General features: G+C 34.1%; 1 protein-coding gene across 5 annotated transcripts in view; it reads right to left on the bottom strand.

Moving 5' to 3' along the window:
• Positions 1 to 24,733, bottom strand: part of LOC101884238 (adhesion G protein-coupled receptor D2) — a 139,230-nt gene that overhangs the window by 49,285 nt on the left and 65,212 nt on the right. For 2 of the 5 annotated variants that reach the window (XM_087304307.1, XM_087304310.1), the window contains exons 21-22: positions 10,715 to 10,756; positions 2,715 to 2,768 (exon numbers count right to left, since the gene is read on the bottom strand). In XM_087304307.1, the coding sequence (XP_087160433.1) occupies positions 2,715 to 2,768; positions 10,715 to 10,756 (96 nt within the window). Of the gene's footprint in view, positions 1 to 2,714; positions 2,769 to 10,714; positions 10,757 to 13,877; positions 17,857 to 24,733 lie in introns of those variants that run through there. The other 3 variants (XM_087304309.1, XM_087304311.1, XM_087304315.1) reach the window with 2 other exon arrangements.

The following is a 24,733-nucleotide window of genomic DNA, read 5'->3' as shown; positions in this document are numbered from 1 at the left end:
GGTCAGGAGACAGTATGAAGAGCCATGGCAGGACAGGTCTGGGTTATGAATAAACACAAGAACGGCAAAGTTTTGAAACCATCAAGTGAAGAAAGATGTTTAATAAGGCACTACATACGCTCAACAAATGTGGCTTTAATATCATGTTGTAGTGTAATCATTATAAGCCATTTACAGAAAGTTTCAAGCAGATTGGCTAAGTGAAACATCCTTGAGAAATCTGTATAATTACAGGACTCAATGCATTATGATTTTAATTCATTCAATAATAGTCTAGAGCAAATCAATTTAGATCGACACTATCATAGTTACAGTATATGCTTGGTTTAATAGCTGAAGTGTGTGGTATATTGATATATTGATGGTAAGCATAAAAAACTGCAGAAATATGTAGAGGGCTAAAGACAAGAAGAGTTGTGTTGATAGCTCAGAGATAGAATGACAGCCAGAGAGGCAGACAGACAGACAGACAGAAAGACAGACAGACAGACAGACAGACAGGAAGGTAGACAAATAAACAGGAAAACAGAAAAATAGACAGACATACAGACAGACAGAAAGACAGAAGGGTAGAAATTAAACATACAAACAGAAGTACAGACAGAGAGGCAGACAGACAGGAGGATAAACGAATAAGCAGAAAAACAGAAGTACAGACAGACAGACAGGAGGGTAGAGAATAAACAGACAGACAGAAGTATAGATAGACAGACAGACAGACAGACAGACAGACAGGAGGGTAGACAATAAACAGACAAACAGAAGTATAGACAGACAGACAGACAGAGAGATAGACAGAGAGAAGTGTAGACAGACATGCATACATGAGGGTAAATGAATAATCAGACAAACAGACAGACAGACAGACAGGAGGGTAGACAATAAACAGACAGACAGAAGTAGAGATAGACAGACAGACAGACAGACAGACAGACAGACAGACAGACAGGAGGGTAGACAATAAACAGACAAACAGAAGTATAGACAGACAGACAGACAGAGAGATAGACAGAGAGAAGTGTAGACAGACATACATACATGAGGGTAAATGAATAAGCAGACAAACAGACATATAAATAGATAGACAGACAGACAGACAGACAGACAGACAGACAGACAGACAGACAGACAGACAGGAGGGTAGACAATAAACAGACAAACAGAATTATAGATAGACAGACCGACAGACAGACAGACAGAAGGGTAGTCTGATAAACAAACAAACAGAATGAAAGACAGACAGACAGATAAACAGACAGAGATAGACAGACAGAAGGGTAGACAGACAGGCAGACAGACAGACAGACATGAGGGTAAATGAATAAGTAGACAAACAGACATATAGATAGATCGACAGGCAGACAGGCAGACAGACAGACAGACAGACAGACAGACAGACAGACAGACAGACAGACAGAAGGGCAGACTGATAAACAGACAAACACAATTAAAAAGACAGACAGATAGGAGGGTAGACAAACATGTAAACAGAGGAATAGATAGCTAGAGGGATAGACAGACAGACAGACAGACAGGTGGGTAGATGAATACACAGACAATCAGAAGGAAGGAAGGATAGATAGATAGATAGATAGATAGATAGATAGATAGATAGATAGATAGATAGATAGATAGATAGATAGATAGATAGATAGATAGATAGATAGATAGATAGATAGATAGATAGATAGATAGATAGTCTGAGTAATTACTAGGCCAGTGTTACAGTACCAATGGCTAAAATATTCTAGGTGGTCACTAAGGTGGTCTTGTACAGAGATAATAAACTTCAGATTACTCTACGATGAGTTTGAAAATCGCAAGGCTTCCCTCAGGAAAGAAAAACATCCATCTACAGCACGTCCTGTATGTTATCACTACTATATTGGAAGTCAGTCCATTCCCTGACCAATGCCCTCATCCAATAAAGAGAAGAGTACATTTTCCTATCCCATCCTGGACCTCGTCCAACACTGAAGCTATTCGGCGAGATACAGTATATCACCTCCAGATTTATGGCGCAAAACGGCATTAGCTAAGAAACCATCCGCCACACGCGGCCGGCGAATCTCATCGCCGCGTGGACTTTGAAAATTGGAAAATTGCCCAGAGAGCGCTAAAGGGTCCCACTGCTAATACGGCCCGCCACGATTTATCAGCTGCTACCTGGCGCTCGCGTTAGGGGCCGCAGTCGTTTTTTACAAGTCCCAGTCTTAACGGTGTCGGGCCTGTCAGGGGGGTCAAAGGGAAGAGGGAGGGGGCCATATTCTAAAATCAATCCGCCTTTAGAAATTGTCTCATTCCGTTCTCAATGACCTGGTGGCGCGGCGAGGGCCGAGCGGGACAAACTGCCGTAGGCCATAAACCGTGACAAGCCCGGAGGAGAGTTAATGTGGCCATTCATAGAGGAACCGCTCCGAGTGGAAGGTGCTGGTGGTGGTGGGATGAGGGCGGAGGGTGTGTCGGGGAGGGGGTCTATTAACTACTTTTAAACCGCTTTGGTGAAGCTAAGTGATCTCCGTCAACAGCAGCCTCGCGTATAAATACTAGCCTGACAGTTTAATGTGAAGGGACGAGCTTCCACAGGATTAGAAACATGTAACCCAGGGCTGCTGCTTGACATTGGCTGGATTGAGGTGGCCTGAGTGGGTGTGTGATTGAGGACCTGGGGGCAAAAAATGCAAATTAAAAAAAAAGAAAACATGCAAACTTACGGAAAAATTTAGAGCTTTTCTTCTTTCCTTGAATCTGTTGACTGTGTTTCGAACCTGTGGATAACAAGGATGGGGGAGGATGGTTAAAATGTCATGACTCAGTACTAAACACTTCATACAAAACGCTTTGAGTCTTGGCCCCGGGAAGGTGAAATTCAATCCCAACTGGGAATAGAGAAAGCAAATAGCCGCCATTGCGTAAAAGTCAATGAGTGGCGGCGAGCGAAATGTTCCAGTTTGTCACACGTAATGCATCCTGAAAGTGACATGTCGAGTGGGCAAAGTAAGGAGAGCGTCTTAACCTCTCATCCATCACACCGCATGGGGTGAGGCAGGGGGGCACGCAAATAATGCAATGAAGGAAACGACCACCCTTGCAGAACAAATTACATTTGGACTGTGTGTGACACGCACAATGCGATAAACTCCTGTTTTATTTGAGTGGCGTGTGCTGATAACTCGTAAATATACATCAAATTCAAGACCCCTTTCAAGAATCGTTTTTATTGGGCTGAGAGCAATGGCATTTTGTTAACTGGAAATATTTATTTCAAGCAAAAAGGTGGAAAAATTCACCTAAAAATCTGCTTTTTATTATATATTTATATTTTTGAAAAAAAAATTACTTAAAAAATATTCAACTTAAATTATATTCAGTGTAAAAATTGTGATTATTTTGTTTAATTTTATGTGTTAAAACTCTGTTTTTAGTTTATTGTTTCCTATATTATTAGATTTTTTTGTTTTTTTAATGTTTGGACAATCAGTCATTTTTTTCTTTGGTTTTGTTGACTTTGTAATAGTATTTTGTTCTTTTTGTGTGTGCCATAACAAGATGCAAATAAAACATAAAAATACCTTAAAATAAAATGAAAATAAAATAAAGTGTATAAATATAATATTGTTGTTATTATTTTTGTATTATTATTATAATTAATACAGATTTAAATATAATATTTGTATATTAAATTCAAATATTTAATCTTCTTAAATCAGAGATGACCAAAGTAGGGCCCACGGGCTAAAGTTCTAAGAAGAGAGCGAGAATGATGGGGAGAGTTGGGGTGAATGCCTTTAACCTCGTCTTTTCTAATTTGACATAAACTTTGTTTTTGGTTGTTTGTTTTATTGCTGAGCTACAAAAAAGCAAACTGAAATATATATATTTTTTTCAATTAAATATTGTATTTTTTGTACATTAATAAGTTCATAATAAAATGTAAATGTGTATGTAATATTGACTGTCATGTCGATACTGTTCCCAAGAAAAATCTTTCTATGAACATTTCATAATATAAAAGGTTTACATTATTATAAATGTTATATCTACTATAATATAATATAATATAATATAATATAATATAATATAATATAATATAATATAATATAATATAATATAATATAAATATTACATATTTATTTTATATATATACATAAAATATATAAAATATACTGTTTATGTACATTCAAACATTTCAATGCACACTGGATTCTGGTCAAATCTACATTTTCAGTATGTAAACCAATATTCCTAACATCACACAGTTCAATCCAGCTGTTCCTGGGCCTGCTAAATTGTATTATTTCCTGCCTGGCTTTCAGAGACTGAAAGCAACAGAAAGCCTCCTGCATTTCTCAGCACCAGTGAATATGCATTGGCTCTTATGACTTCATTAGGCTCTGCTGTTGTCATAAATTATTACTGCCATGCAGATGCACACACACACACACACACACACACACAAACACGCATATGCATGTTTTGAATAGACACCATGAGCGTGACGACAGAGTTAATGAAGAGCATAGGAAAGCTCTGACAGCTCACAGTCGACAGTAATATGTCAGATTTGCAATTTTTTCCCCCTCTCTCAGGCTTTCTTTTCAACAAATCAAGTGTGATGTGGCTTTAATGAATGGACCTGGGAAATCAAATCACTTTATTCCAGCTAAAAATCACAGAAAGCTGTTGGAAAAAAAGCTACTGGTTCGAAGTTGCTGCCCTTAAAAGCAGTTTAGTTGTTTTCCTCTCAAGGTTTTTTTTAAAGTGATGCAGCCCTAATGTTCAATATAAAAATACATTAGATACAATTTCCATATGAAAGCAATGCAAATGGACGCATTTGCCAACGAAAAAAAGACAGGTTATAAATACATGGATGTCTATTATTGAGCATCAAATTGACTAAATTATATATATATATATATTTTTTTTTTTTAATGATCAAAGCAATCATTTTAATTTGCTCTACTCTGATCTGTTGTATGTAATCATTTAACCAATTGCATATTTATAAATAGTTATTTGACATGAGTTATGCCCATACACTATGCTATGTTCTCATTGAATAACATTTCCCATTTTTAATTTCTACAAGCTTTTATAAATCACAGATCAAAGCAAAAAACTAAACAAAAACAATTAAATTGACTGACAATTTACAGTTGTTTTACATCTTACAGTCATTTAATATACAAAAAAGTCTATTTAATTTTAGGTTTTGGTTTAACTTGAGAAAAAGTTCAAACTGTTCATACAGTAGGCTTCCTAAAAAGTGAAATTGAAATTGAATGAGTTTTATGATGTTGGTTAATTATACATGCTTTTTGATTGCTAAATTTGATTATAATTCTTACAATAGAATCCAGAGATATTAAAACATTTAAGTCATTTAAGAGGGGGAATTTTCAGAAATGTTTTTAAAGAAACAGTTCACTCGAAAATGAACGTTTACTCACAGTTTATTGACCCTTAAGTGGTTGCAGAACTGTAATTCTTCTGTTGACTGCAAAATAAGATATTTGAAGAAAGCTGAAAACCAGTAACCACTTTCATGAGAGGTAAAACAAATACTATGGAAGCCAATGGTTACTGGTTATCAAAATATCTTTGTGTCTTAACTCATAAAAACTCGAAAACGTAAAAAAAAGGGTAATTAGGGGTGACACAATTTTCATTTTGGAGTGAACTATCCATTTAAAAGTCCCGTGAAGTGTGTTGAAATGTGCCCTTTTTATTCGATGTTTCACTAATTCTCAACTGAAAAAATGAAGGGACATAGAGTAGCCTCTAAACTTTAAAAAAATGTTTTTATCACCGCTCTGCCAATAAGAGTTGTTGAGATCAAGCACATCAAATGAAACGCAAATGAGAAGCATCTTAAAGGGGGTGGGGCACGTCAGAAACAAGAGAACATTTGATCGGTCATGATTTGATGAGATACTGAAGTATGAGGTGATGTGAAAAAATAGTTGATCGATTTAGCTGGCAAACTGCAAGCTTTACATGTTAATATCAGTTTTATATCTTCTAAGCGTGAATTTTGTCACTGTTTCGGAGCACACTATAGCAGACTGAACAGACTGAAACTAACATATTTTACATTTTGATTTCACCTGACCTTTAATGAAAAATAAACAAATAATCGTGAATTCTGCAAGAAATAAAACAGAATTTGGATCAAAAACATGTTAACCATTAAATGATTTTGGAGTGACCTTTATTTTGAAATAACAAAATGAATGTTGTTAAAAACATTAAGCATCCTCATATCAGATTGATCATCAAAAGTTTTATTTAGATTTTGTTTTTGGCTAAGAAGTCATAGGTGGCCAGTAACTTTGCTGCACTCTAAGAAATAAAGGTACGCAAGCTGTCACTGGGGTGGTACCTTTACAAAAGGTACAAATTTGTAACTAAAAGGTCCAAATTAATACCTCAAGGGTACATATTAGTACCTAAAAAGTTTGTGGGTACTAATATAAGCTATTAAGGTACCAATATGGACCCTTTAAGTACAAATGTGTACCTTTTGAAAAGGTACCACCCCAGTGTCAGCTCGCGTACCTTTATTTTTAAGAGTGTACACTGCCCCGTTAATGAAAAAAGGTGAAAATTACATAATCATTTACAAACCTTACTCTTGAATTCTAAACCTACTTGAATTCTTTTTTCTTCTCTATTTTCAAGAATATTGGAAACCGCTAACCAAATTCATAGCATTTTTTTCCTACTATGGAAGACAATGTGTGCCAGCAACCAGCAAGTATTTTTTGTAAATAGTGAGTACTAAAAAAAATGATTCTGTAAAATTGTTGCAAACAATTTATATGGGTTGAATTTAAACAAAAGAATAAATTTAGTAACGTTCAACTTAATTTTTGTTTAAATTTTTGTTTAAATTCAACCCAAATAAATTGTTTACAACCACTTAACTTAAAAAAAAATTGTAAATCTGAGGAATCATCTTTTAATCATTTTTTTCAGTGTAAATTATAATTTTTGAGTGACTATCCGTTAAATGTTTCTTTTATGGGTCAATTTGGTTATGACTGTTGGATAAACTTCTGATTATCAGTGTCGTAGCTTAGATTGGAATATGTTAAATACATATTTATTTTTGCTCACAATTAGAGATTTACATATCTAAAGTACAACATTTTATTGTAACTTATTGATAATACTGAGAATAAATCAAATTTTTTGGTCACACTTTATTTTAAGGTAAAAAAATCATATCTTGCTATAAATAAACCAATAACTAAGAGTTTAAGCTCAATAAAGTACTAAATTGAGGCTTTTTTAATAGCTGGTAAGGAAGTTTGATTTAGGTAAAATCAGCAAGAATAAGATGATGATTTATAATAAATACTGATAAACAGCCAATTTCTTAATATAAAGCAGGTAATAAGCCAGTAGGTAATAGTGAAAATTGACGCTTAAATTAAATTATTAACATTTTATAATATGTCAAGGTTTTATATTTACTAGCATGCTTAAACAATGAACAGAGCATGCATTACAGTATTTATTCTTTATATATTTATTCTATATATATATATATATATATATATATATATATATATATATATATATATATATATATATATATATATATATATATATATATATATTCCTATAGTATTTATTTGTTAGTGTTAATTAATAAAGATAAAGTCTTTCTTTAAAAGAAATATTCTGCACCTCAAAACTGAATCAATATCCTCAAATTTTCACAGATGGAGAATTTTAATCTACTATTGTTTCTTGTAATTTCTGTAAACAAAAAAAAGAAAAGAAAGCAGCGATTATTACATAGCATATTTACAAAACGCCCTTTAAAAAAAAGTGTAAAGCGGACACGAGCTGCTCACAAATTGTGAAGACCTCTGGGTCAAGGAGAGCTGGGGGTTGGAAAATAGATTCCGACGCACTAAAAAAGCCTGTTAAGCAAGAATGCCGCGATGATTTATTTTACAATGCGGAGAGGGTCACCGGCGAGTCTCTGCTGTGTCAATACGGGGCTCGTCTCAGGGCCGTCTCCTTACACCTCTTTTGTAGACACTGAAAAGGTAGAAGCAAAGCTAGACAAAAGACAGGGGAGATCCAGCTTTACTGAGAGGAGGACATGAAAAAGTGAGAGAGAAGAACACAAATGTGAAGAGGGTTAAAGGCCTGAAAACCGCACTTACCAGCAGACATATGTGTGCCGCTTTGTCTGATACATTATTCATAAAATAATATTACTTAACTCAGTTTTTTTTTTATTTAATATAATTTAAGATGTGTTGCATTAATTAATAGCAATAATCTTATTCATTTACCTTAAAATATCTATATAAATTATTCATCATTTTATACATATATTATACTTTACATATGTATGATATTTAATCATATTCATGTGAACAACCATGTCAATAATAACAGCAACATATTCAAAATGTAAATGTAACTATACTAGTTATTAATATAACTTGACATGGTACAATACTGCATACAATAAATGTATATTTAAATAAGTGATAGAATGACAATGGATGGATGGATGGATGGATGCATGGATGGATGGATGGATGGATGAATGGAGGGATGGATGGAGAAATGGAAGGATAGACGGACGGACGGACGGACAGATAGATAGATAAATAGAAACATAGGTAGGTAGGTAGTAGGTAGGTAGTAGGTAGGTAGGTAGGTAGGTAGGTAGGTAGGTAGGTGGATGGATGGATGGATAATTGGATGTATGGATGGATGGATGGGTGGGTAGATAGACGGACGGACAGATAGATAGATAAATAGAAACATAGATAGATAGGTAGTCTGTAGTTAGGTAGGTAGTCTGTAGTTAGGTAGGTAGGTAGGTAGGTAGGTAGGTGGATGGATGGATGGATGGATGGATAGACGGACGGACGGACAGATAGATAGGTAAATAGAAAAAGGTAGGTAGATAGGTAGTAGTTAGGTAGGTAGGTAGTTAGGTAGGTAGGTGGTTAGGAAGGTAGGTAAGGGGGTGAATATATGGATAGATGGACGGACGGACGGACGGACGGACGGACAGACAGACAGACAGACAGACAGACAGACAGACAGACAGACAAGATAGATAGATAGATAGATAGATAGATAGATAGATAGATAGATAGATAGATAGATAGATAGATAGATAGATAGATAGATAGATAGATAGATAGATAGATAGATAGACAGACAGAGTAAAGACGGATGAATGGACGGATGGATGGAGGGTGGATACAGGAATTAGTTTTTAATTTAGGAACAGGTAGGTGTGGTAGTAGGTAGGTAGTAGTTAGGTAGGTAGTTAGGTAGGTAGGTAGGTAGGTAGGTGGATGGATGGATGGATAAATGGATAATTGGATGGATGGATGGATGGATGGATGGATGGATGGATGGATGGATGGATGGATGGATGGATGGGTAGATAGACGGACGGACAGAGAGATAGATAAATAGAAACAGAAAGGTAGGTAGTCTGTAGTTAGGTAGGTAGGTAGGTAGGTAGGTGGATGGATGGATGGATGGATGGATGGATGGATGGATGGATGGATGGATGGATAGACGGACGGACAGATAGATAGGTAAATAGAAAAAGGTAGGTAGATAGGTAGTAGTTAGGTAGGTAGGTAGTTAGGTAGGTAGGTGGTTAGGAAGGTAGGTAGGGGGGGTGAATGGATGGATAGATGGACGGACGGACGGATGGACGGACGGACGGACAGACAGATAAGATAGATTGATAGATAGACAGACAGACAGATAGACAAACAGACAGACAGACAGACAGACAGACAGACAGACAGACAGACAGACAGACAGACAGACAGACAGACAGACAGACAGACAGACAGACAGACAGACAGACAGACAGACAGACAGACAGACAGACAGACAGACAGATAGATAGATAGATAGATAGATAGATAGATAGATAGATAGATAGATAGATAGATAGATAGATAGATAGATAGATAGATAGATAGATAGATAGATAGATAGATAGATAGACAGATAGATAGATAGACAGATAAATAAATAGACAGATGCTTATTTTGTTTATTATGATTATAATAGCAGCTGTTATAATTATTCCTTCATTCATCTATTAAAGCTAATGTATTTATTCATGGAGAAGTTAACCAAACTGACTCTTACACTGACCGATGGCTTCTGCATGTGTGCCTTACTCATGTTCAGATTTGAAATTCAAGAAGACAATTTGGCGCCTATCCACCTCATCCCCAATTCACAGCACTTGCGTTGAGTTTTTTGGGCTCTTTAGAAGAGCATCTAAATGGTAATAGCCCTTCTGCAGGTAAATTTCCAGCCCATCTTCTCTGCCGTCCCGCATACATATGCGTTTCTCCACGGCGCCGAGCCTGAGCTGCAGCTCTAATGTCAGAATGTTAAATGGAAGACCATGAGTTTAAAAACTTAAAGAGGCAGTGAAATATTGGCCAATGTGCTTGAGGGATGACTGGCTCTTTACTCCGGGTGTCAGTGTTTAATGGTGGGCCTGGATGCATATAAGTTAGCCCAAGCATGAAGGGCAGTGGGACGCTCGTGTGGAAGAAAGAAAAAAGAGGCTGGCTTTCAATCCGCCAGGTTTTTTTTTTTTCTTTTTGGAGAGGCGGGGGTCCCATCAGAAACATCATGTCATTTCTCTCACTCACTCAGTCAGCCTTGAGATGCACTGCGGACTCACCTCAGTGTTGTACACTCCATATATCAGGAAGATGAAGAGACCCTGCGAAGCAAGAAAAAAGAAAGAAGTTGTTAGGAAGCTTCTGAAACCAACCTTCGGGATCTTTTTAAAAATCAGTATATTTTGCTCAGTCCAAGTGATATTTTATTAAACAGTCAAAAATAACGCCATGTTTTTCAAGTAAAACCGCATTGTCTCCAATATGCAGATTTTTTTAGCCCATCAATGAGTATGTTAACAAGAACACCAACAGATAAAACATATATTTATTAAAATAATATTTTAGTCACTAAACATGTTTACAAATTGAAAGACAACGCAATTAAATTTAAACAAAATATTGCAAAAATAAATGAAAACCTACTAAATTTCACCAATTTTTTTTAATTTCTTTTTTGTTCCTCTTTTTTAAATTAGTATTTAATATTTTTCTCTTATATATAAATTTGGGTGTACTAGTTTTTGGATCCTTATCGTGAGTTATTTTGTTAGATAAGCTCTAGATTTGGCTTTAGAACTGACTAATCTAATCTATATGCACAAATATAATATTGTATAGCTTCCAATTAAAAATAAGTATTTAAAAAAGACATTTGTAAGGAGTGTACTTATATATTCTGAGCACTGTATTGTATGAGAGATTTACTTTGTTTATGAAACGTGGTTAAAATTGGATTTGGATAGTAAACCTTAAAGTTAAAAGTTATTATTTTTTATTTTGTTACAATCATTCCTCAAAAATTTGTACAGAAATAGCAAAATTAAAAAAAAAGTGAATTAATGATTGAATGTGAAATGTATGTGATTGAATGTGATTGAATGTGAATGTTTAAAACAGATTTTTATTAAATGAAAAGGTTTACAATTGAATTATAAAATTAAGAACATACAATCTGAGAACTAATGTTAAATGTTAAATGAATGTTAAAAGTTAAAATGAAGTAAATTAAACAATGATTTTATTTTTTATAACTTATTAATTATTATGTGAAGGATGCTGGAAAAAGAAGTTAAGGATTCACATGCAGTTTCTTTACTAGAATGGTAAGGCAGGCAATGGTCAAACAGAATCAAACAGGTACATGCAGAGTCAAACAGGTACATGCAGAGCAATCCAAAGATGTGGTCAAAGAACAGGCGAATAGTCAGTACAGGCAGGTTTGGATTAAAACAAACAGACAAAGCAAAGAGTCAAAACATGTTTAGACTAAACGAGGAAAAACGCGTTTTAATGCTCACAGATAAACAAGACTCAGCAACTGGTGTGTGTGTGTGTGTGTGTGCCTGTGCTGCTTTTAAAGTCCAAGTAATCAGAAAGTAAATGATCATCTGTGTGTGGTGAAACAGGAACAGGTGTGAGTGTGTGGTGCATGACAGGATTTGTAGTTCTTTTGGTGGCAAATTTGTAGTTGAGTGAAAGTAAATGATTCCCAGTGATCTACAAGCCTGGATCACTGGTGATTGTGACATTATTGGTGATTGTGCTCGAAATCTACATTTATGACACCTACATTTTTATTTATATAAAAAGTAAATGTATACAAATATATTTAAAACAAATTTAAAAAAAATGCGTATGTGATTAGGCTACAAGTCATTGTAAGTGGTTTTATGTATTGTTTACAATAGTACAAGAAAAATATAAAATTTTCTAAGTAATATTTGTTTAATAAAAATGGTTTAAGTATCCAGGAGAATAGATTGTAATTGTTTAGTAGTAGTAGTAAACGTTATTGTCCTTGACAGGAAATTTGTTATGGGCAACATCATATTGCTGCAGACATTGCATAAAAACAAACAATAAAACAATAAAAATACAGCAGTTACAAAGGATTACAAACGTACAAAGGATTTCTTATATTGATTCAACCTACACTTAGGGACTTTATATATCTCCTGCCAGAGGGAAGCAGCTCATAATGTAGAAACAAAAAATGAGTTAGATCATTCAGAATCCTTTTCACCTGATCAAGGACACAATTCTTATATAAAAACCAAGACTTTTATTTCAGTATGTTGATGCACTTCCTAAAATGAAATGCTGAGTAGGGGCAGGGCTTTCTTTTGCGCTTCATCACTCCAAATCGCAAACTAACAGTAAGTGAAGATATTAATATGCATTTCCTATGGAAACCCTCAGGTTGACGTCAACTACAAGTCTGTAACTCCAAACCCAAAAGCAAATGGTCCAATTCTCAGATTACTAAAAAAAAAAAAACTTAGTGGATTTACTTGCACGGATTAATTATCAATTTAAGAGGAACAATATAAGCAAGCAAAATGAATACAGCAAACTTTGATTTCACGCTGACTTTATAGAATGTCCTTTTTGTTTAAATTTAATTTATGTTGCATGTTTGGAAGCTTCATGTTGTAACTAACATGATTCAAATATTGGATCTCCAACTGAGTTTGAGAAACACTCTCTACAACGTTTATTCTGCGAACGATGCATCATACATAGATAGTTCAGCCACAAATTCCCTTATTATTTAGGAAGCACACCTCTAAACCACCTCTGGCTGTGGTCGAAAGTAGATAAGCTCAAAAAGTTCCCGATTTACTGTACATCTGTGATTAGGTGAACAAGCTCAATGGGAAAATGTGCCCTTGGTGTACATTTTTGAGAACCGAGACATATGTACTTATGGGTACATACTGTATGGCTGACTTTACATGTAAAACAAAGGATACAGGACGGTACCACTGAATGCTTACCTCTATATAAATGACTTTTTGAGTGCGAATGGTTCAAGATCGACAAAGAACAATTCTAAAAACCAGGACAAGGCACAAGGTCGCAATACAAGCATGAGGCTGTAATACTTTTTACCATGCTTTTAGTTTGCTTTTGAAAACACTATTGGTTGGGTTTTCAGAAAAAGGGTGTGTGGGTCAGTCTATGGACACGCACGAGAAGGACCTTTATATTCATAAAATTTGTACTTGACTTTACAAGAAAGTGCACAGGAGAAATGTCCTAGTAACATATATGAGATTTTTAAAAATGTATACTTTAATTGTCCACCCTGTAGTGGATTTTTGAAAAACAAAAACTGCAAGACAACTGTAATGTAAAGCATACGCTGACAAAGGAAGTGCGGATCCAAACGCAGGATTATTAAACAGAGAATGGTCAGGAAAGCAACGGTCAACACAGGGCCAAACAGATGTATACAGGGAGTTCAGTCGTGGTCAAATAACAGGCGAATGGTCAGTCCCGGCAGCAAGCAACGTAAACAGTAAACAAACAAGCAAAAATCGGTACACAGCAAAACAAGGCAAGGTAAATGCATCGTAATGTTTACAAACAGTATAACAAGACTCAATGAAGTGTGCATGTGTGCTGTGTATATAGTCCTTGTAATTAGTCAATGATGATACTCTGGTTGTGAGTGTGTGCAATCAGAGGAATCTGGAACAGGTGCATGTGAGCGGAGCATTACTGGAACTTGTAGTCCATGTAATGGCAGATTTGTATTTCTAAGCAATCTAGGTGTTTATCAGCAATCTGCAGCCACTAGATCACTGGTGATCATTACAACAAAGTACTTCAGGCTAAGTCCCTTATTTATCAGGGGTCACTACAGCTAAATGAACCACCAACTATTCCAGCATATGTTTTACACAGCAGATGCCCTTCCGGCTGCAAAATCCAAGGTACATATTTGTTGGTTCTTAAAAATAGTAGTCCTGGTCATACATTTCCAATGAGCCTATGTTGGATCAGATTGGCAAAAACACATCTTAATTTCCCATAGCAATAATTGTAAAACAAAAATGTGCATTTTGATTGAGAATCTTCAAGTATTTGCAAAGTTTCCTTCCCTAACAAAAAAAAATGCATTTCTGAGAAATTTTATACATCTGGTTCAGGTCAAAAGGTTTTATGAGGTTTACAAAGAACTGTATGAAAACCTTTTCTGAAACCAGTCTGAAGACCAATATGCGTAACCCTACTCAAAACTTCAGCCCAAGGTTTCCAATGCTTTGTGGAAGTCTATTCTTTCCTCAAAAGCAACCAAGCAAGCGGCTAATCGAGAAAGATCGGTGGCATAGGTAGTGTGAAAGAAAGCCAAATAATGGAAAAAGAAAAACCATTATAATTTTATAAATCTCTGAAAGGAGCATGAATAGGCTGCCCTTGGATGCAAAGAAAAGGAGCACAAAAATGGCAGTTTTTCATTATTTTTCATGATTGTGACTATTCACTGCATGAGTTGTGCATCTTTAGGTCTGGGGGAGTAAAATAAAGAGGACAAGTGAACAATAAAGATGAGGGTCAATTAAAAGTTGAACTAACACTTTAGATGTTAAGACCAGAAAACCATTTTAGAGCGTACATGCTGAAAAGCATTAGAAACGTTGTAATGAAAAATGTGGTATTTACAGTAATTAGCTTTTAAATGAGCTAACAACACAACAGCAATAATCATTTATCCTTAAGATGTTCAGAAATGGTAATTTTAGTTCCTTAATGACACAAATGAAAAAGAAAACAGGAAACAATAAAATGTTTAAAGGGCACCTATGGTGAAAAATCTACTTTTCAAGCTGCTTGGACAGACATTTGTGTTAGTATAGTGTATATACTGTCATATTGGGGTGATATAAACACACCCAGTCTTTTTTTTTCAAATTAAACAACAAAAATGGTGGACCAATTGGAGCAGTTTTTAGATCGACTGCAACTTGACGTAGAAGTCCGGTCCCCCCGCCCACCAATATTGATTGACAGCTGCACGCATTAACATGTCTCCGTAGTAATGCATATAACCATATCAGCAAGACAGGTTGAGCGCAAAGCAAATAAAAGTCTTGAAGCATCTTCTTTTATAATTGTACTGACATACGGGTGTGGTGCTGAATTAATGTCGCTAAAATCGCTGTAATTCATTATAAACATGCATTTTAAAAACGTTTGATGATGACTGATGAACACAGAGAGCTGAACAGATCTTTTAATCGCAGTTGCTTTGCGCACGTCCTGTCTTATTGATATGATTATAAGCATTACAATGGAGACATGTTAATACGCGGCTGCCAATCAATTCAGTGGGCGGGAAAACCACACTCCTACGTCACGTTGCGGTGGGCCTCAAAATGGGAGGGTTTTGGATCCTATTTAAACGTAAGTGTTTATATCACTCCAATATGACTGTGGACACACTATACCTACACAGTTTTGTCCAAACAGATTACAAAAAAAAAATTTTTTTTTATAAGTGCCCATTAAAAAATCTTTTTGAAAAAAAGTTAAATAAAAAGGGTCAGTAAAATAATGGACATCTTAGATAATTCAGGACCAGAAAATGTTATTTTCAAAGTTTTATGATACTCAGGAGAACTTATAACAACCAAAAAGAAACTGAAAAAGTAAAAAACAAAGCAAAAATTCGAAAAGTCACCCTGAAGACATTCTAAATGTGTGCTTATCTTTCAAAAGAGGATATAAAAAAGGTGAGTCAATAAAAGACTGGAATTTGCAATATCACAAATGTTATTTTTAATCAAATGTCATAGTCGAAATATTCCACACAATCTCACCAGAATTCAACAAATTAAGCAACTAAAATGGACAGAATCAGCTAAAAAACAATAAATACAAATACTTTTCTTTCTTAAACTGAACAAAAAGAAATTACTGACAAAAATATTTTGACATTTAAAGAGCAGAAAAGGGTTCATTTCAATCAAAAACTTGAGAGTTGGAAATAAGCAGCTAAAACCTACATTTTTCCCTTGCTCTGTTGAATAATGTAGCTTTTCATTCTGAAGTGAAACAAAAATGGAGAAGACTAAAAAAAGTGTGTGCATCAATAAAATGAAGGACATTTAAGACGTTTCAAAACAAGAATGAAAAGTTTAGCAATACTCAGAAGTCAAAAAACATAAATAAACAAAACAAAAAGTCACCCCAAAGACATTCACACAGAACATGTTTACAATCTTCTGTTTACAGTAGCAAGTTGGCATGACAACTGCTTTATTTGACATTAGCATTGTGGAGGAGGCACGTTTTTAAAGAAGCATTGCTGTGTCTCGCATTTTAAGATGCAAAACTCTATGCTTAACCTCTTACAGTGTACTTTAAAAGCACAAACAAAAGGTCCAAACTTATAGTTCTCGTTCTTCAATGGAATAAAAAAAATTAATAGAATTTTTCCTCAAAAAGCAATTCAATTAATGATTTTTGACATTTTAAGAGTTATTTTCGATGAAAAAGTTGAGTCAAAACCTGATTCAACGAAACGTATCATTTTCTCACTCTCAAGATGTTCCAAACTCTTACTTTTCTTTCTTCCGCTGAACAAAAATATTTTGAAACAGCGTTAAGGTGAGTAAATTATGCCGGTATTTCTTTACTTTTGCTGAATTGTTCATTTAAAACCTTTTTTTAGCAAACTCATGAACCAACCAAGTCAGTCAAATGTTTCATGTATCAGTGTGTTTGTGTATTTTACAACTCAAAAATCTGTCCTCACTTATAAAAACCAAAGAAAAGGTGATAGAAAAACCCATTCGGCTGAATAAAAGCCCTAGAGCCGGGTCTCAAAAGGTGCATGAATGAACTGCCCTTGAGGAAAGAAAGAGGGCACATTTGCCAGTAAAAGAAAACTGCCAATATTTCTTCATTTCTATGGTGGTGGGGATTGAATATAAAAGTTAAGAACTAAAGGAAAATTAAAAGTTGTAATAACTTAAGGTCAATACTTTCCAGCAATTCTTTTTTTTTTATTTTGCCATCACACCGAAAATATTCTCAAACATAAAACCATACACTTTCCGCCAATTGTGCATTCAAATAATTGAAATATATTTTTTGTCGCAATTTAACCACCAAAACATTCGATTAGCAACAGAAATCAAGTCCTTTTATTCGAGATATTGATTAAAGTAGCAGATGATTGTTGTGTTTGGCTCTGAGGGTTTAATATCTGTGTTGTCTGACATCTCTGATCGAGTGGCATCAATCAAGCAAGGGTTTGGAGTGTTCAATTAGCCTGGGCTGGATCACAGTTCATCATCATTGACAACATGATTTGGAGGCCGTTCAGATGGCCAGTGTGTTGAAGAAGCTCTTCATTTCAGAGCCGCTGAACTCCCATGAGGCTCTGCTGCGCTATCAACTACTGTCAACACTATCCTCAAATAAAAGAAAATTCAGAGAAATTAGTGTGTGTATGTATGTACTAGTCTTTTGGCAAAATCAAAATGTTATGTACAGTTCAAATACAATTTGAGGTGACCTTGTTATAATAATACACACTTAGAAAGGTACAAAATCTGTCACTAGGGTGGTACCTTTTTAAAAGGTACACTTTTGTACCATACAGGTGAACACTAATACATTTAGGGTACACTTTCATACCTTTTAAGCTACTATATGGCACACATTTGTACTTTTTAGGTGTTAATATGTACACATTTAAAAACAATTAAAATTTTGTTAGAAACAAAACTGCACATTTTGAAAAGGTGCGGTACCCAGTGACAGATTGTGTACCTTTATTTTTAAGAGAGTGTTATATACATGAACAGTTCATTTGCAGAAAAAAAAAAAAAAACAGATAAGCACCATTTCTCAGATTTTTTTTTATAAAAATGTACTCTTTAATGCTCAACGTTAGCACATGATTACTTTAAACTACAAAATACAATCTACGGTTTAAGTAACTTTAAAAACCCCTGTTTGTTTTTTTGTTTGTTTGTTGTACTCTTCAATGTACATTATAAAACCATAATCTGAAAATTTAGTTACCTGTTTTTGACAGTAAACTCTTTATACATTAAAGTACTAAATAATATTTAATAATTATGCCGTAACCATTACTAGTAATCTTTTTATTATACAAGACTGTCGACACAATCAACAATGACATACATTAATAATAGTAATATTATTAATAACAATAATAATAATAGTAATAGCGATTTGTTACAATAAATAATTAAATTATTATAAATGTATTTATCACTCTACAAATGCCTTTACATTCTATTATTATTATCATCATCATCATCATCATCATCATCATAGTTCATAAATATTTACGTTTAAATAGCTAAATAAATATTTTACTCTCAACAAATACATTTAGCAAACATTATTATGATTATTACCAATAATCACAAATTTTTCAATGCTTTACAAAAATAAACATTCATTTATTTTCTTTTCGGCTTAGTTCCTTTATTAATCTGGCCACAGTGAAATGAACTACCAACTTATCCAGCAAAAAGTTTTCACGCATAGAATGCCCTTAAATAAAGACAAAGGAAAATTAATAAATTACAAATAATCTTTTTAAAATGCTCTTTATTATTTTTATAAGTGGTAGTAGTAGTAGTAGTAGTATTGTTGTTATTATTATTATTATTATTATTATTATTATTATTATTATTATTAAATAAATTCATAATAATAAATGTTCTTCATTATTTCAATTATTACCTGCACACATTTAAGTTAAAATAGTTTAAATTAAAACTTCACTCTCAACAAATACATTTAGCAAACATTACGATAAATATTACCATAAATCACAAATATTTGAATATTTTACAAAAATACAATATTGTTTTCACATAAAGATATTTGTATTATTCACAGATACTGAAATAGTAAATATATTCATTTAAATATATAAATAACAGCCCTTTCTTCTTTGAAATGCTCTTTAACATCAACATGTCCAACAGTATTATTATTACTATTGCTGTTGTTGTTGTTGTCATTATTATTGATTGTCAAATAAATAAATAACAGTCCTTCTTTCTTGAAATGCCCTTTAGCAACAACATTACTACTACTATTATTATTATTATTATTATTGTTATTGTTATTATTATTATTATTATTATTATTATCATTATAACTATTATTAATATTATTACTGATTGTCAAATAAATAAAAAACAAAGAACAGTTCATCATTATTATATTTTTTTATTATCATCATCATTATTATTAATTGTTAAATAAACAAATAACAGTTCTTCCTTATTATAATTATTATTAATGTTATTATTATTATTATTATTATATTACCATTATTATTATTATTGATTGTTCGAATAAATAAAAAAATGAACAGTTCTTCATTGTTATTATTATTATCATCATCATCATCGTCGTTATTATTAATTGTGAAATAAATAAAAATAGAAATAATTATTTCATATATATATATATATATATATATATATATATATATATATATATATATATATATATATATATATATAGTTGAAGTTAGAATTATTAGCCCACTTGAATTATTAGACCGCTTGTTTATTTTTTACCCAATTTCTGTTTAAGAGAGAGCAGATTTTTTCAACATTTCAAATCATAATAGTTTTAATAACTCATTTCTAATAACTGATTTATTTTATCTTTGCCATGATGACAGTAAATAATATTTTACTAGATATTTTTAAAGACACTTCTATACAGCTTAAACTGACATTTAAAGGCTTAACTAGGTTAATTAAGTTAACTAGGCAGGTTAGGGTAATTAGGCAAGTTACTGTATAACGATGGTTTGTTCTGTAGACTATCAAGAAAAAATATAGCTTAAAGGGGCTAGTAATTTTGTCCCTAAAATAGTGTTTAAAAAATTGAAAACGGCTTTTGTTCTAGCCGAAACAAAACAAATAAGACTTTCTCCAGGAGAAAAAATATTATCAGACATACTGTGAAAATTTCCCTGCTCTGTTAAACATCATTTGGTGACATCATATATATATAAACATTTAACTTCTTTTTAGCAAACATGACAGCATAAGAAATAATGCAGATCAAATGTCCACTGTATCAGTAAGTGTATGCGTTAAAGTGAAACACTGTTAGTATTTATTAAAAGTTAAATCTGGGTTTAAACTTGTGAAAGGCTTTAGACTCAGTCTGAAAACAGCTCTGTGCTCCTCTAAGGAATCAATACCCCGAGACAGCAGGGGGGTAAAAGACAAAGCGCTGTAAAGCCCATTGTTTTACATTACACTGTCAATTTCCTCTTTAGTATTGCAAATGAATGAGGCTGTTTTTGATCATATGCCTTATTCGCGTTTAATCTTTTATTGTGTTCGGAACAAAGTGGGGAAAAAACATCCCTTGCATATTACCGAAAATGAGCAATTAAAATATAATTGAGTTAAAAATACAATGGCACGGTTAGATTGTTTAAAAAGTTAATTCATTAATGTCGAGCTAAAAAACAAACACGGAAAAATGGAGCACATTTAAATGCATTGTGTTTTTTGGGGGTTTCAGAAGAGGGGGAGATGCATTTTCTTTTGAACTGGTCTGTAAAATGGTGAAAATGTATGCAAAGGGATTGTATTGCTATACATCAAACAAAAAGCATAAATTATCTCCTAACAAAACTAATTAGGAAACAATTCTGTTGTTTAAAAACAGAATGTTGTGTTCCAAAAAACGCGGAACACCCCCAGAGAACAGAACGCATTCGGAAGTGGGATTTCACTAAAATAATCAGTAGAAATGCAGATAATGCTACTCTGAAGGTGCAAATAGATGGAGAAATGAACATGTTTTTCTTATTCTCTAGTCTTTTCTATGGAATTACAAAAAAAGGCTAAATTAACTGAAATTCCAGAGCTGTAACTGGCAAGTTTAGTTATTTGCTTTGACATGAAAACTAACATGTATGATTGATGTCAAACACACTGCATTTATTATTTCTCAGAGGGATTTATTTGAGGTTTGGCAATTTTATGCAAAATTAAACATTGTATCTATCTTGATTTAAGAATAATTCCAGGGATTTTTACTAATTTGTCCTAGTAAACCACAGAAAAAAGTACACAGGCAGCAAAAAAACAGGAACAGGTATTGTGGTTCTTAATTATTTAGTTGATCAGATCGCTTAATTGAAAATACAGTCAATACCTTGCCAAAACATAGTTCACCTTTCTCAGTTTTGCAGATTTGTCTTTAGTGCAATTTGACAAGCTTTTTTTACAGTGCATTGTGTTCTGTGTCCTGATTAACCCATTGTGTTCTGCGACTTGATTGGCTGTAGACCACTGTCAATCAATCCCCTTCATGCCATACAGTACAGAATGCGTTCAGCTTGCCAAATTGACATAAATTTTCGATCACTAGCAGTGTGACTCTGAAGTGCTGTACTGTGTTTGCAAGTTTTATCCCCAACAAACCCCACCATGTCGATGAAACATTCTGCATCATCAAAGACACCCACAGTAGCACCCAAAAGGCAGAGGAAGATGCTAGCGTCACACAAAAAGTTGGACTTGTGGACATGCTAAAGGAAGATAAAAGTTACGCAAGTGTTTAAACAAAAGAGAAAAGTGAAAATGTTAATGCCTTTCTGAGAAAAGCGTATAAAGTGTGTAGTGAGGGGTTTTACAGTCTTAAAATATCTATAATCATTGTAAAAAATAAGCTGACTACTTTGTGGATTTCGCCTATTGCTGTCTGTTTTTTAGAACGTAACTTTTTTCGATTAACGAGAGACCACTGTACATGTACGGTATGAAGTACATTGAAAACAAACACCTGGATGTACTTTATCCTGTTTATTACATGGCTACTTGCCACAAAAGGTAAAAATTTGACAAAAAACATTGTTATAAGCTGCAAGAAACTAAACCAGCTGAAAGGAGCATACACTAGCATGTATTATTCAGCAACAACATTGCTGCAACGCAGAGGGCTTTTGTATACAACTGAAGGGCAATATTTTGCAAAAACAACCATCTGAATGTACTTTATCTCACTTTTGACATAACTACTGGCCTCAAATTGAAAATTGGTCAACATTATTCATATACCCGCATGGACCCAAGATTCTCACTGAAATGAGAGGATGTAAGGATATGCGAGAAATCAGCAGATTGGATGGCAACATAAACATCCTGAGGTATCGAGACATTTGTGCTGCCCATTACATTACTAAGCACATGAGAGGGCAAATTCTTCAGCAGTATAGCGATCCTTCTAATACTTCAGTCTCCACATCAAAGTTCCTGAAAGCAAAGAAGGTCAAGGTGCTCCAGGATTGACCAGCCCAGTCATCAAACATGAACATTACTGAGCATGTCTGGGGTAGGATAAAGGAGGAGGCATGGAAGATGAATCCAAAGAATCTTGATGATATCTGGAAGAATGCTTTCCTTGCCATTCCAGATGACAAATGATATTAAGTTATTTGAGTCATTGCAGAGATGTATCGATGCTGTCTTCCAAGCTCATGGGAGTCATACACAATGTTAATTATTTTTCCACTGCACCATGACTTTATATTCTGTACTCTAGGAAAATCCGACCTTACTGTCCTAATTAAATAATTAAAATCAAGGCATGATCATATTTTATTTCGGTAAAATAAGCATAATCGTGATGCCTTTGCCTTTCATATAAGCCACTTCTGATACCAAATGATCAACTAGAAGTCAAGTTATTATCTATTGTTTCTAAAACTTGGATAGGCAGCAAGACTTTTGTCAGGTAGTGTATATTTCAACACCTTAACTCTTTCTGATTTTGATTGTAATGAAACGTGCCCTTTTTGTAAAGCTGTTTTGTAGTGATGATTATTCCAAAAAGCCCCATACAGTAAAAGTGAATCGAATAGTACAAGCGCAGCCGAGATCACTGTGTGTTTCAGAGAAGAAGGCCTTTGCTCCTCATTTCCTCTGACGCGACACAGAAACTCGTCCTCTTTTATGGATGTCTGCCTTCACGCTTTCACTTACTTCGCCTCGCAGTAATAAATGATTATAAATCTTCACAGCTGACCACCTCGTCTTTTTTTTCTTTTTTTATCCCCTAATGCACCAAAAGTTAGCGAGACGAGCAGCTACAAGATTCTCCTCTTCTTTTTTTTGTCTTTATTTATGACGTTGTCCTTGGTAAGGGAAATTTCAATGTACTGAAATGAAAACTATGATTAAAGGGACACAGTGTATGGGCAGAGAAGAGAATAGCGGCGCTGCTATATAGATATATAAATATATATATGATGCTGCTTCGGGAACAAATGGAGCTGACCGGATGGAGTGACAATGTCTCAGAGAGAGAGAAAGAGAGAAAAAAAGAACAGCATCTGATTTTAGTAAGCAGTAATGGAAGGAAACAGTATCTATCCACTGGACTAATTTATCCCTGAGAAAGACTTTTTTTAGGCCTTTCGCTGTTCGCGGTTGGAAGCAATTTCTCAATTTAGAGAATAGCGAGGGACTTTGATGACGACACGAGGAGTATCAGGTGTGTGTGTGTGTGTGTGGTTGAAGGCTGGGTTGAGGTTATGTTCAGGGCAATTTTAAACAGAGGTTGGTTTGCTCGGTGCGAAACATACAAACACACAATTACACCAGCAAAGCCAGATACGTGTCAACATCTGCTGTAATAATGTGTCTTTGTGTAGTTTTATATACTAAAATGGCAACAAATACACATATATTATCTATTTTTGTATGTTGCCGTGATTATTTTCATAGGCATCTTAAAATAAAATGCATTATTAATGTTATCATTCATTACATTCATTCATTCATTCATTCATTTTCTTGTCAGCTTAGTCCCTTTATACATATAAAAATATATTGATCTTATTCTGTGATGCAGAAGTGGGTTCGTTTTTGGTATTCTGTTAGAACTTATGACTTAGTTGCCTAAGGGAGAAATGACTAGGATTAATAAAGGAATACACTTAGGTACATAAATATTGGGACATTGACACAATTCACACAATTCACAAAACATTTTTGGCTCTATACACCAACACAATGTATCTGAAATAAAACGAACAAGATGTGCTTTACTGCAGACTGTTACCTTTATTTGAGAGTATTTACATCCAAATCAGTGTAGGAATTACAACAGTTTGCGTCCTGTATGTGCCTCACACTTGTTAAGGGTCCAAAAGTAATGGGTATAGTGTATCTGTGTGAATGAGTGTGTATGTGTGACCCAACCCAGTGATGGGTTGCAACTGGAAGGGCATCTGCTGCGTAAAACATATGCTAGATAAG

The sequence above is a fragment of the Danio rerio genome, chromosome 22 (assembly GCF_052040795.2).
Source record: "Danio rerio strain M-AB ecotype USA chromosome 22, GRCz13ab, whole genome shotgun sequence".
Lineage (NCBI taxonomy): Eukaryota > Metazoa > Chordata > Actinopteri > Cypriniformes > Danionidae > Danio > Danio rerio.
The sequence above is the reverse complement of the archived record's forward strand: the minus strand, read 5'-3'. Positions and strand labels throughout refer to the sequence as shown.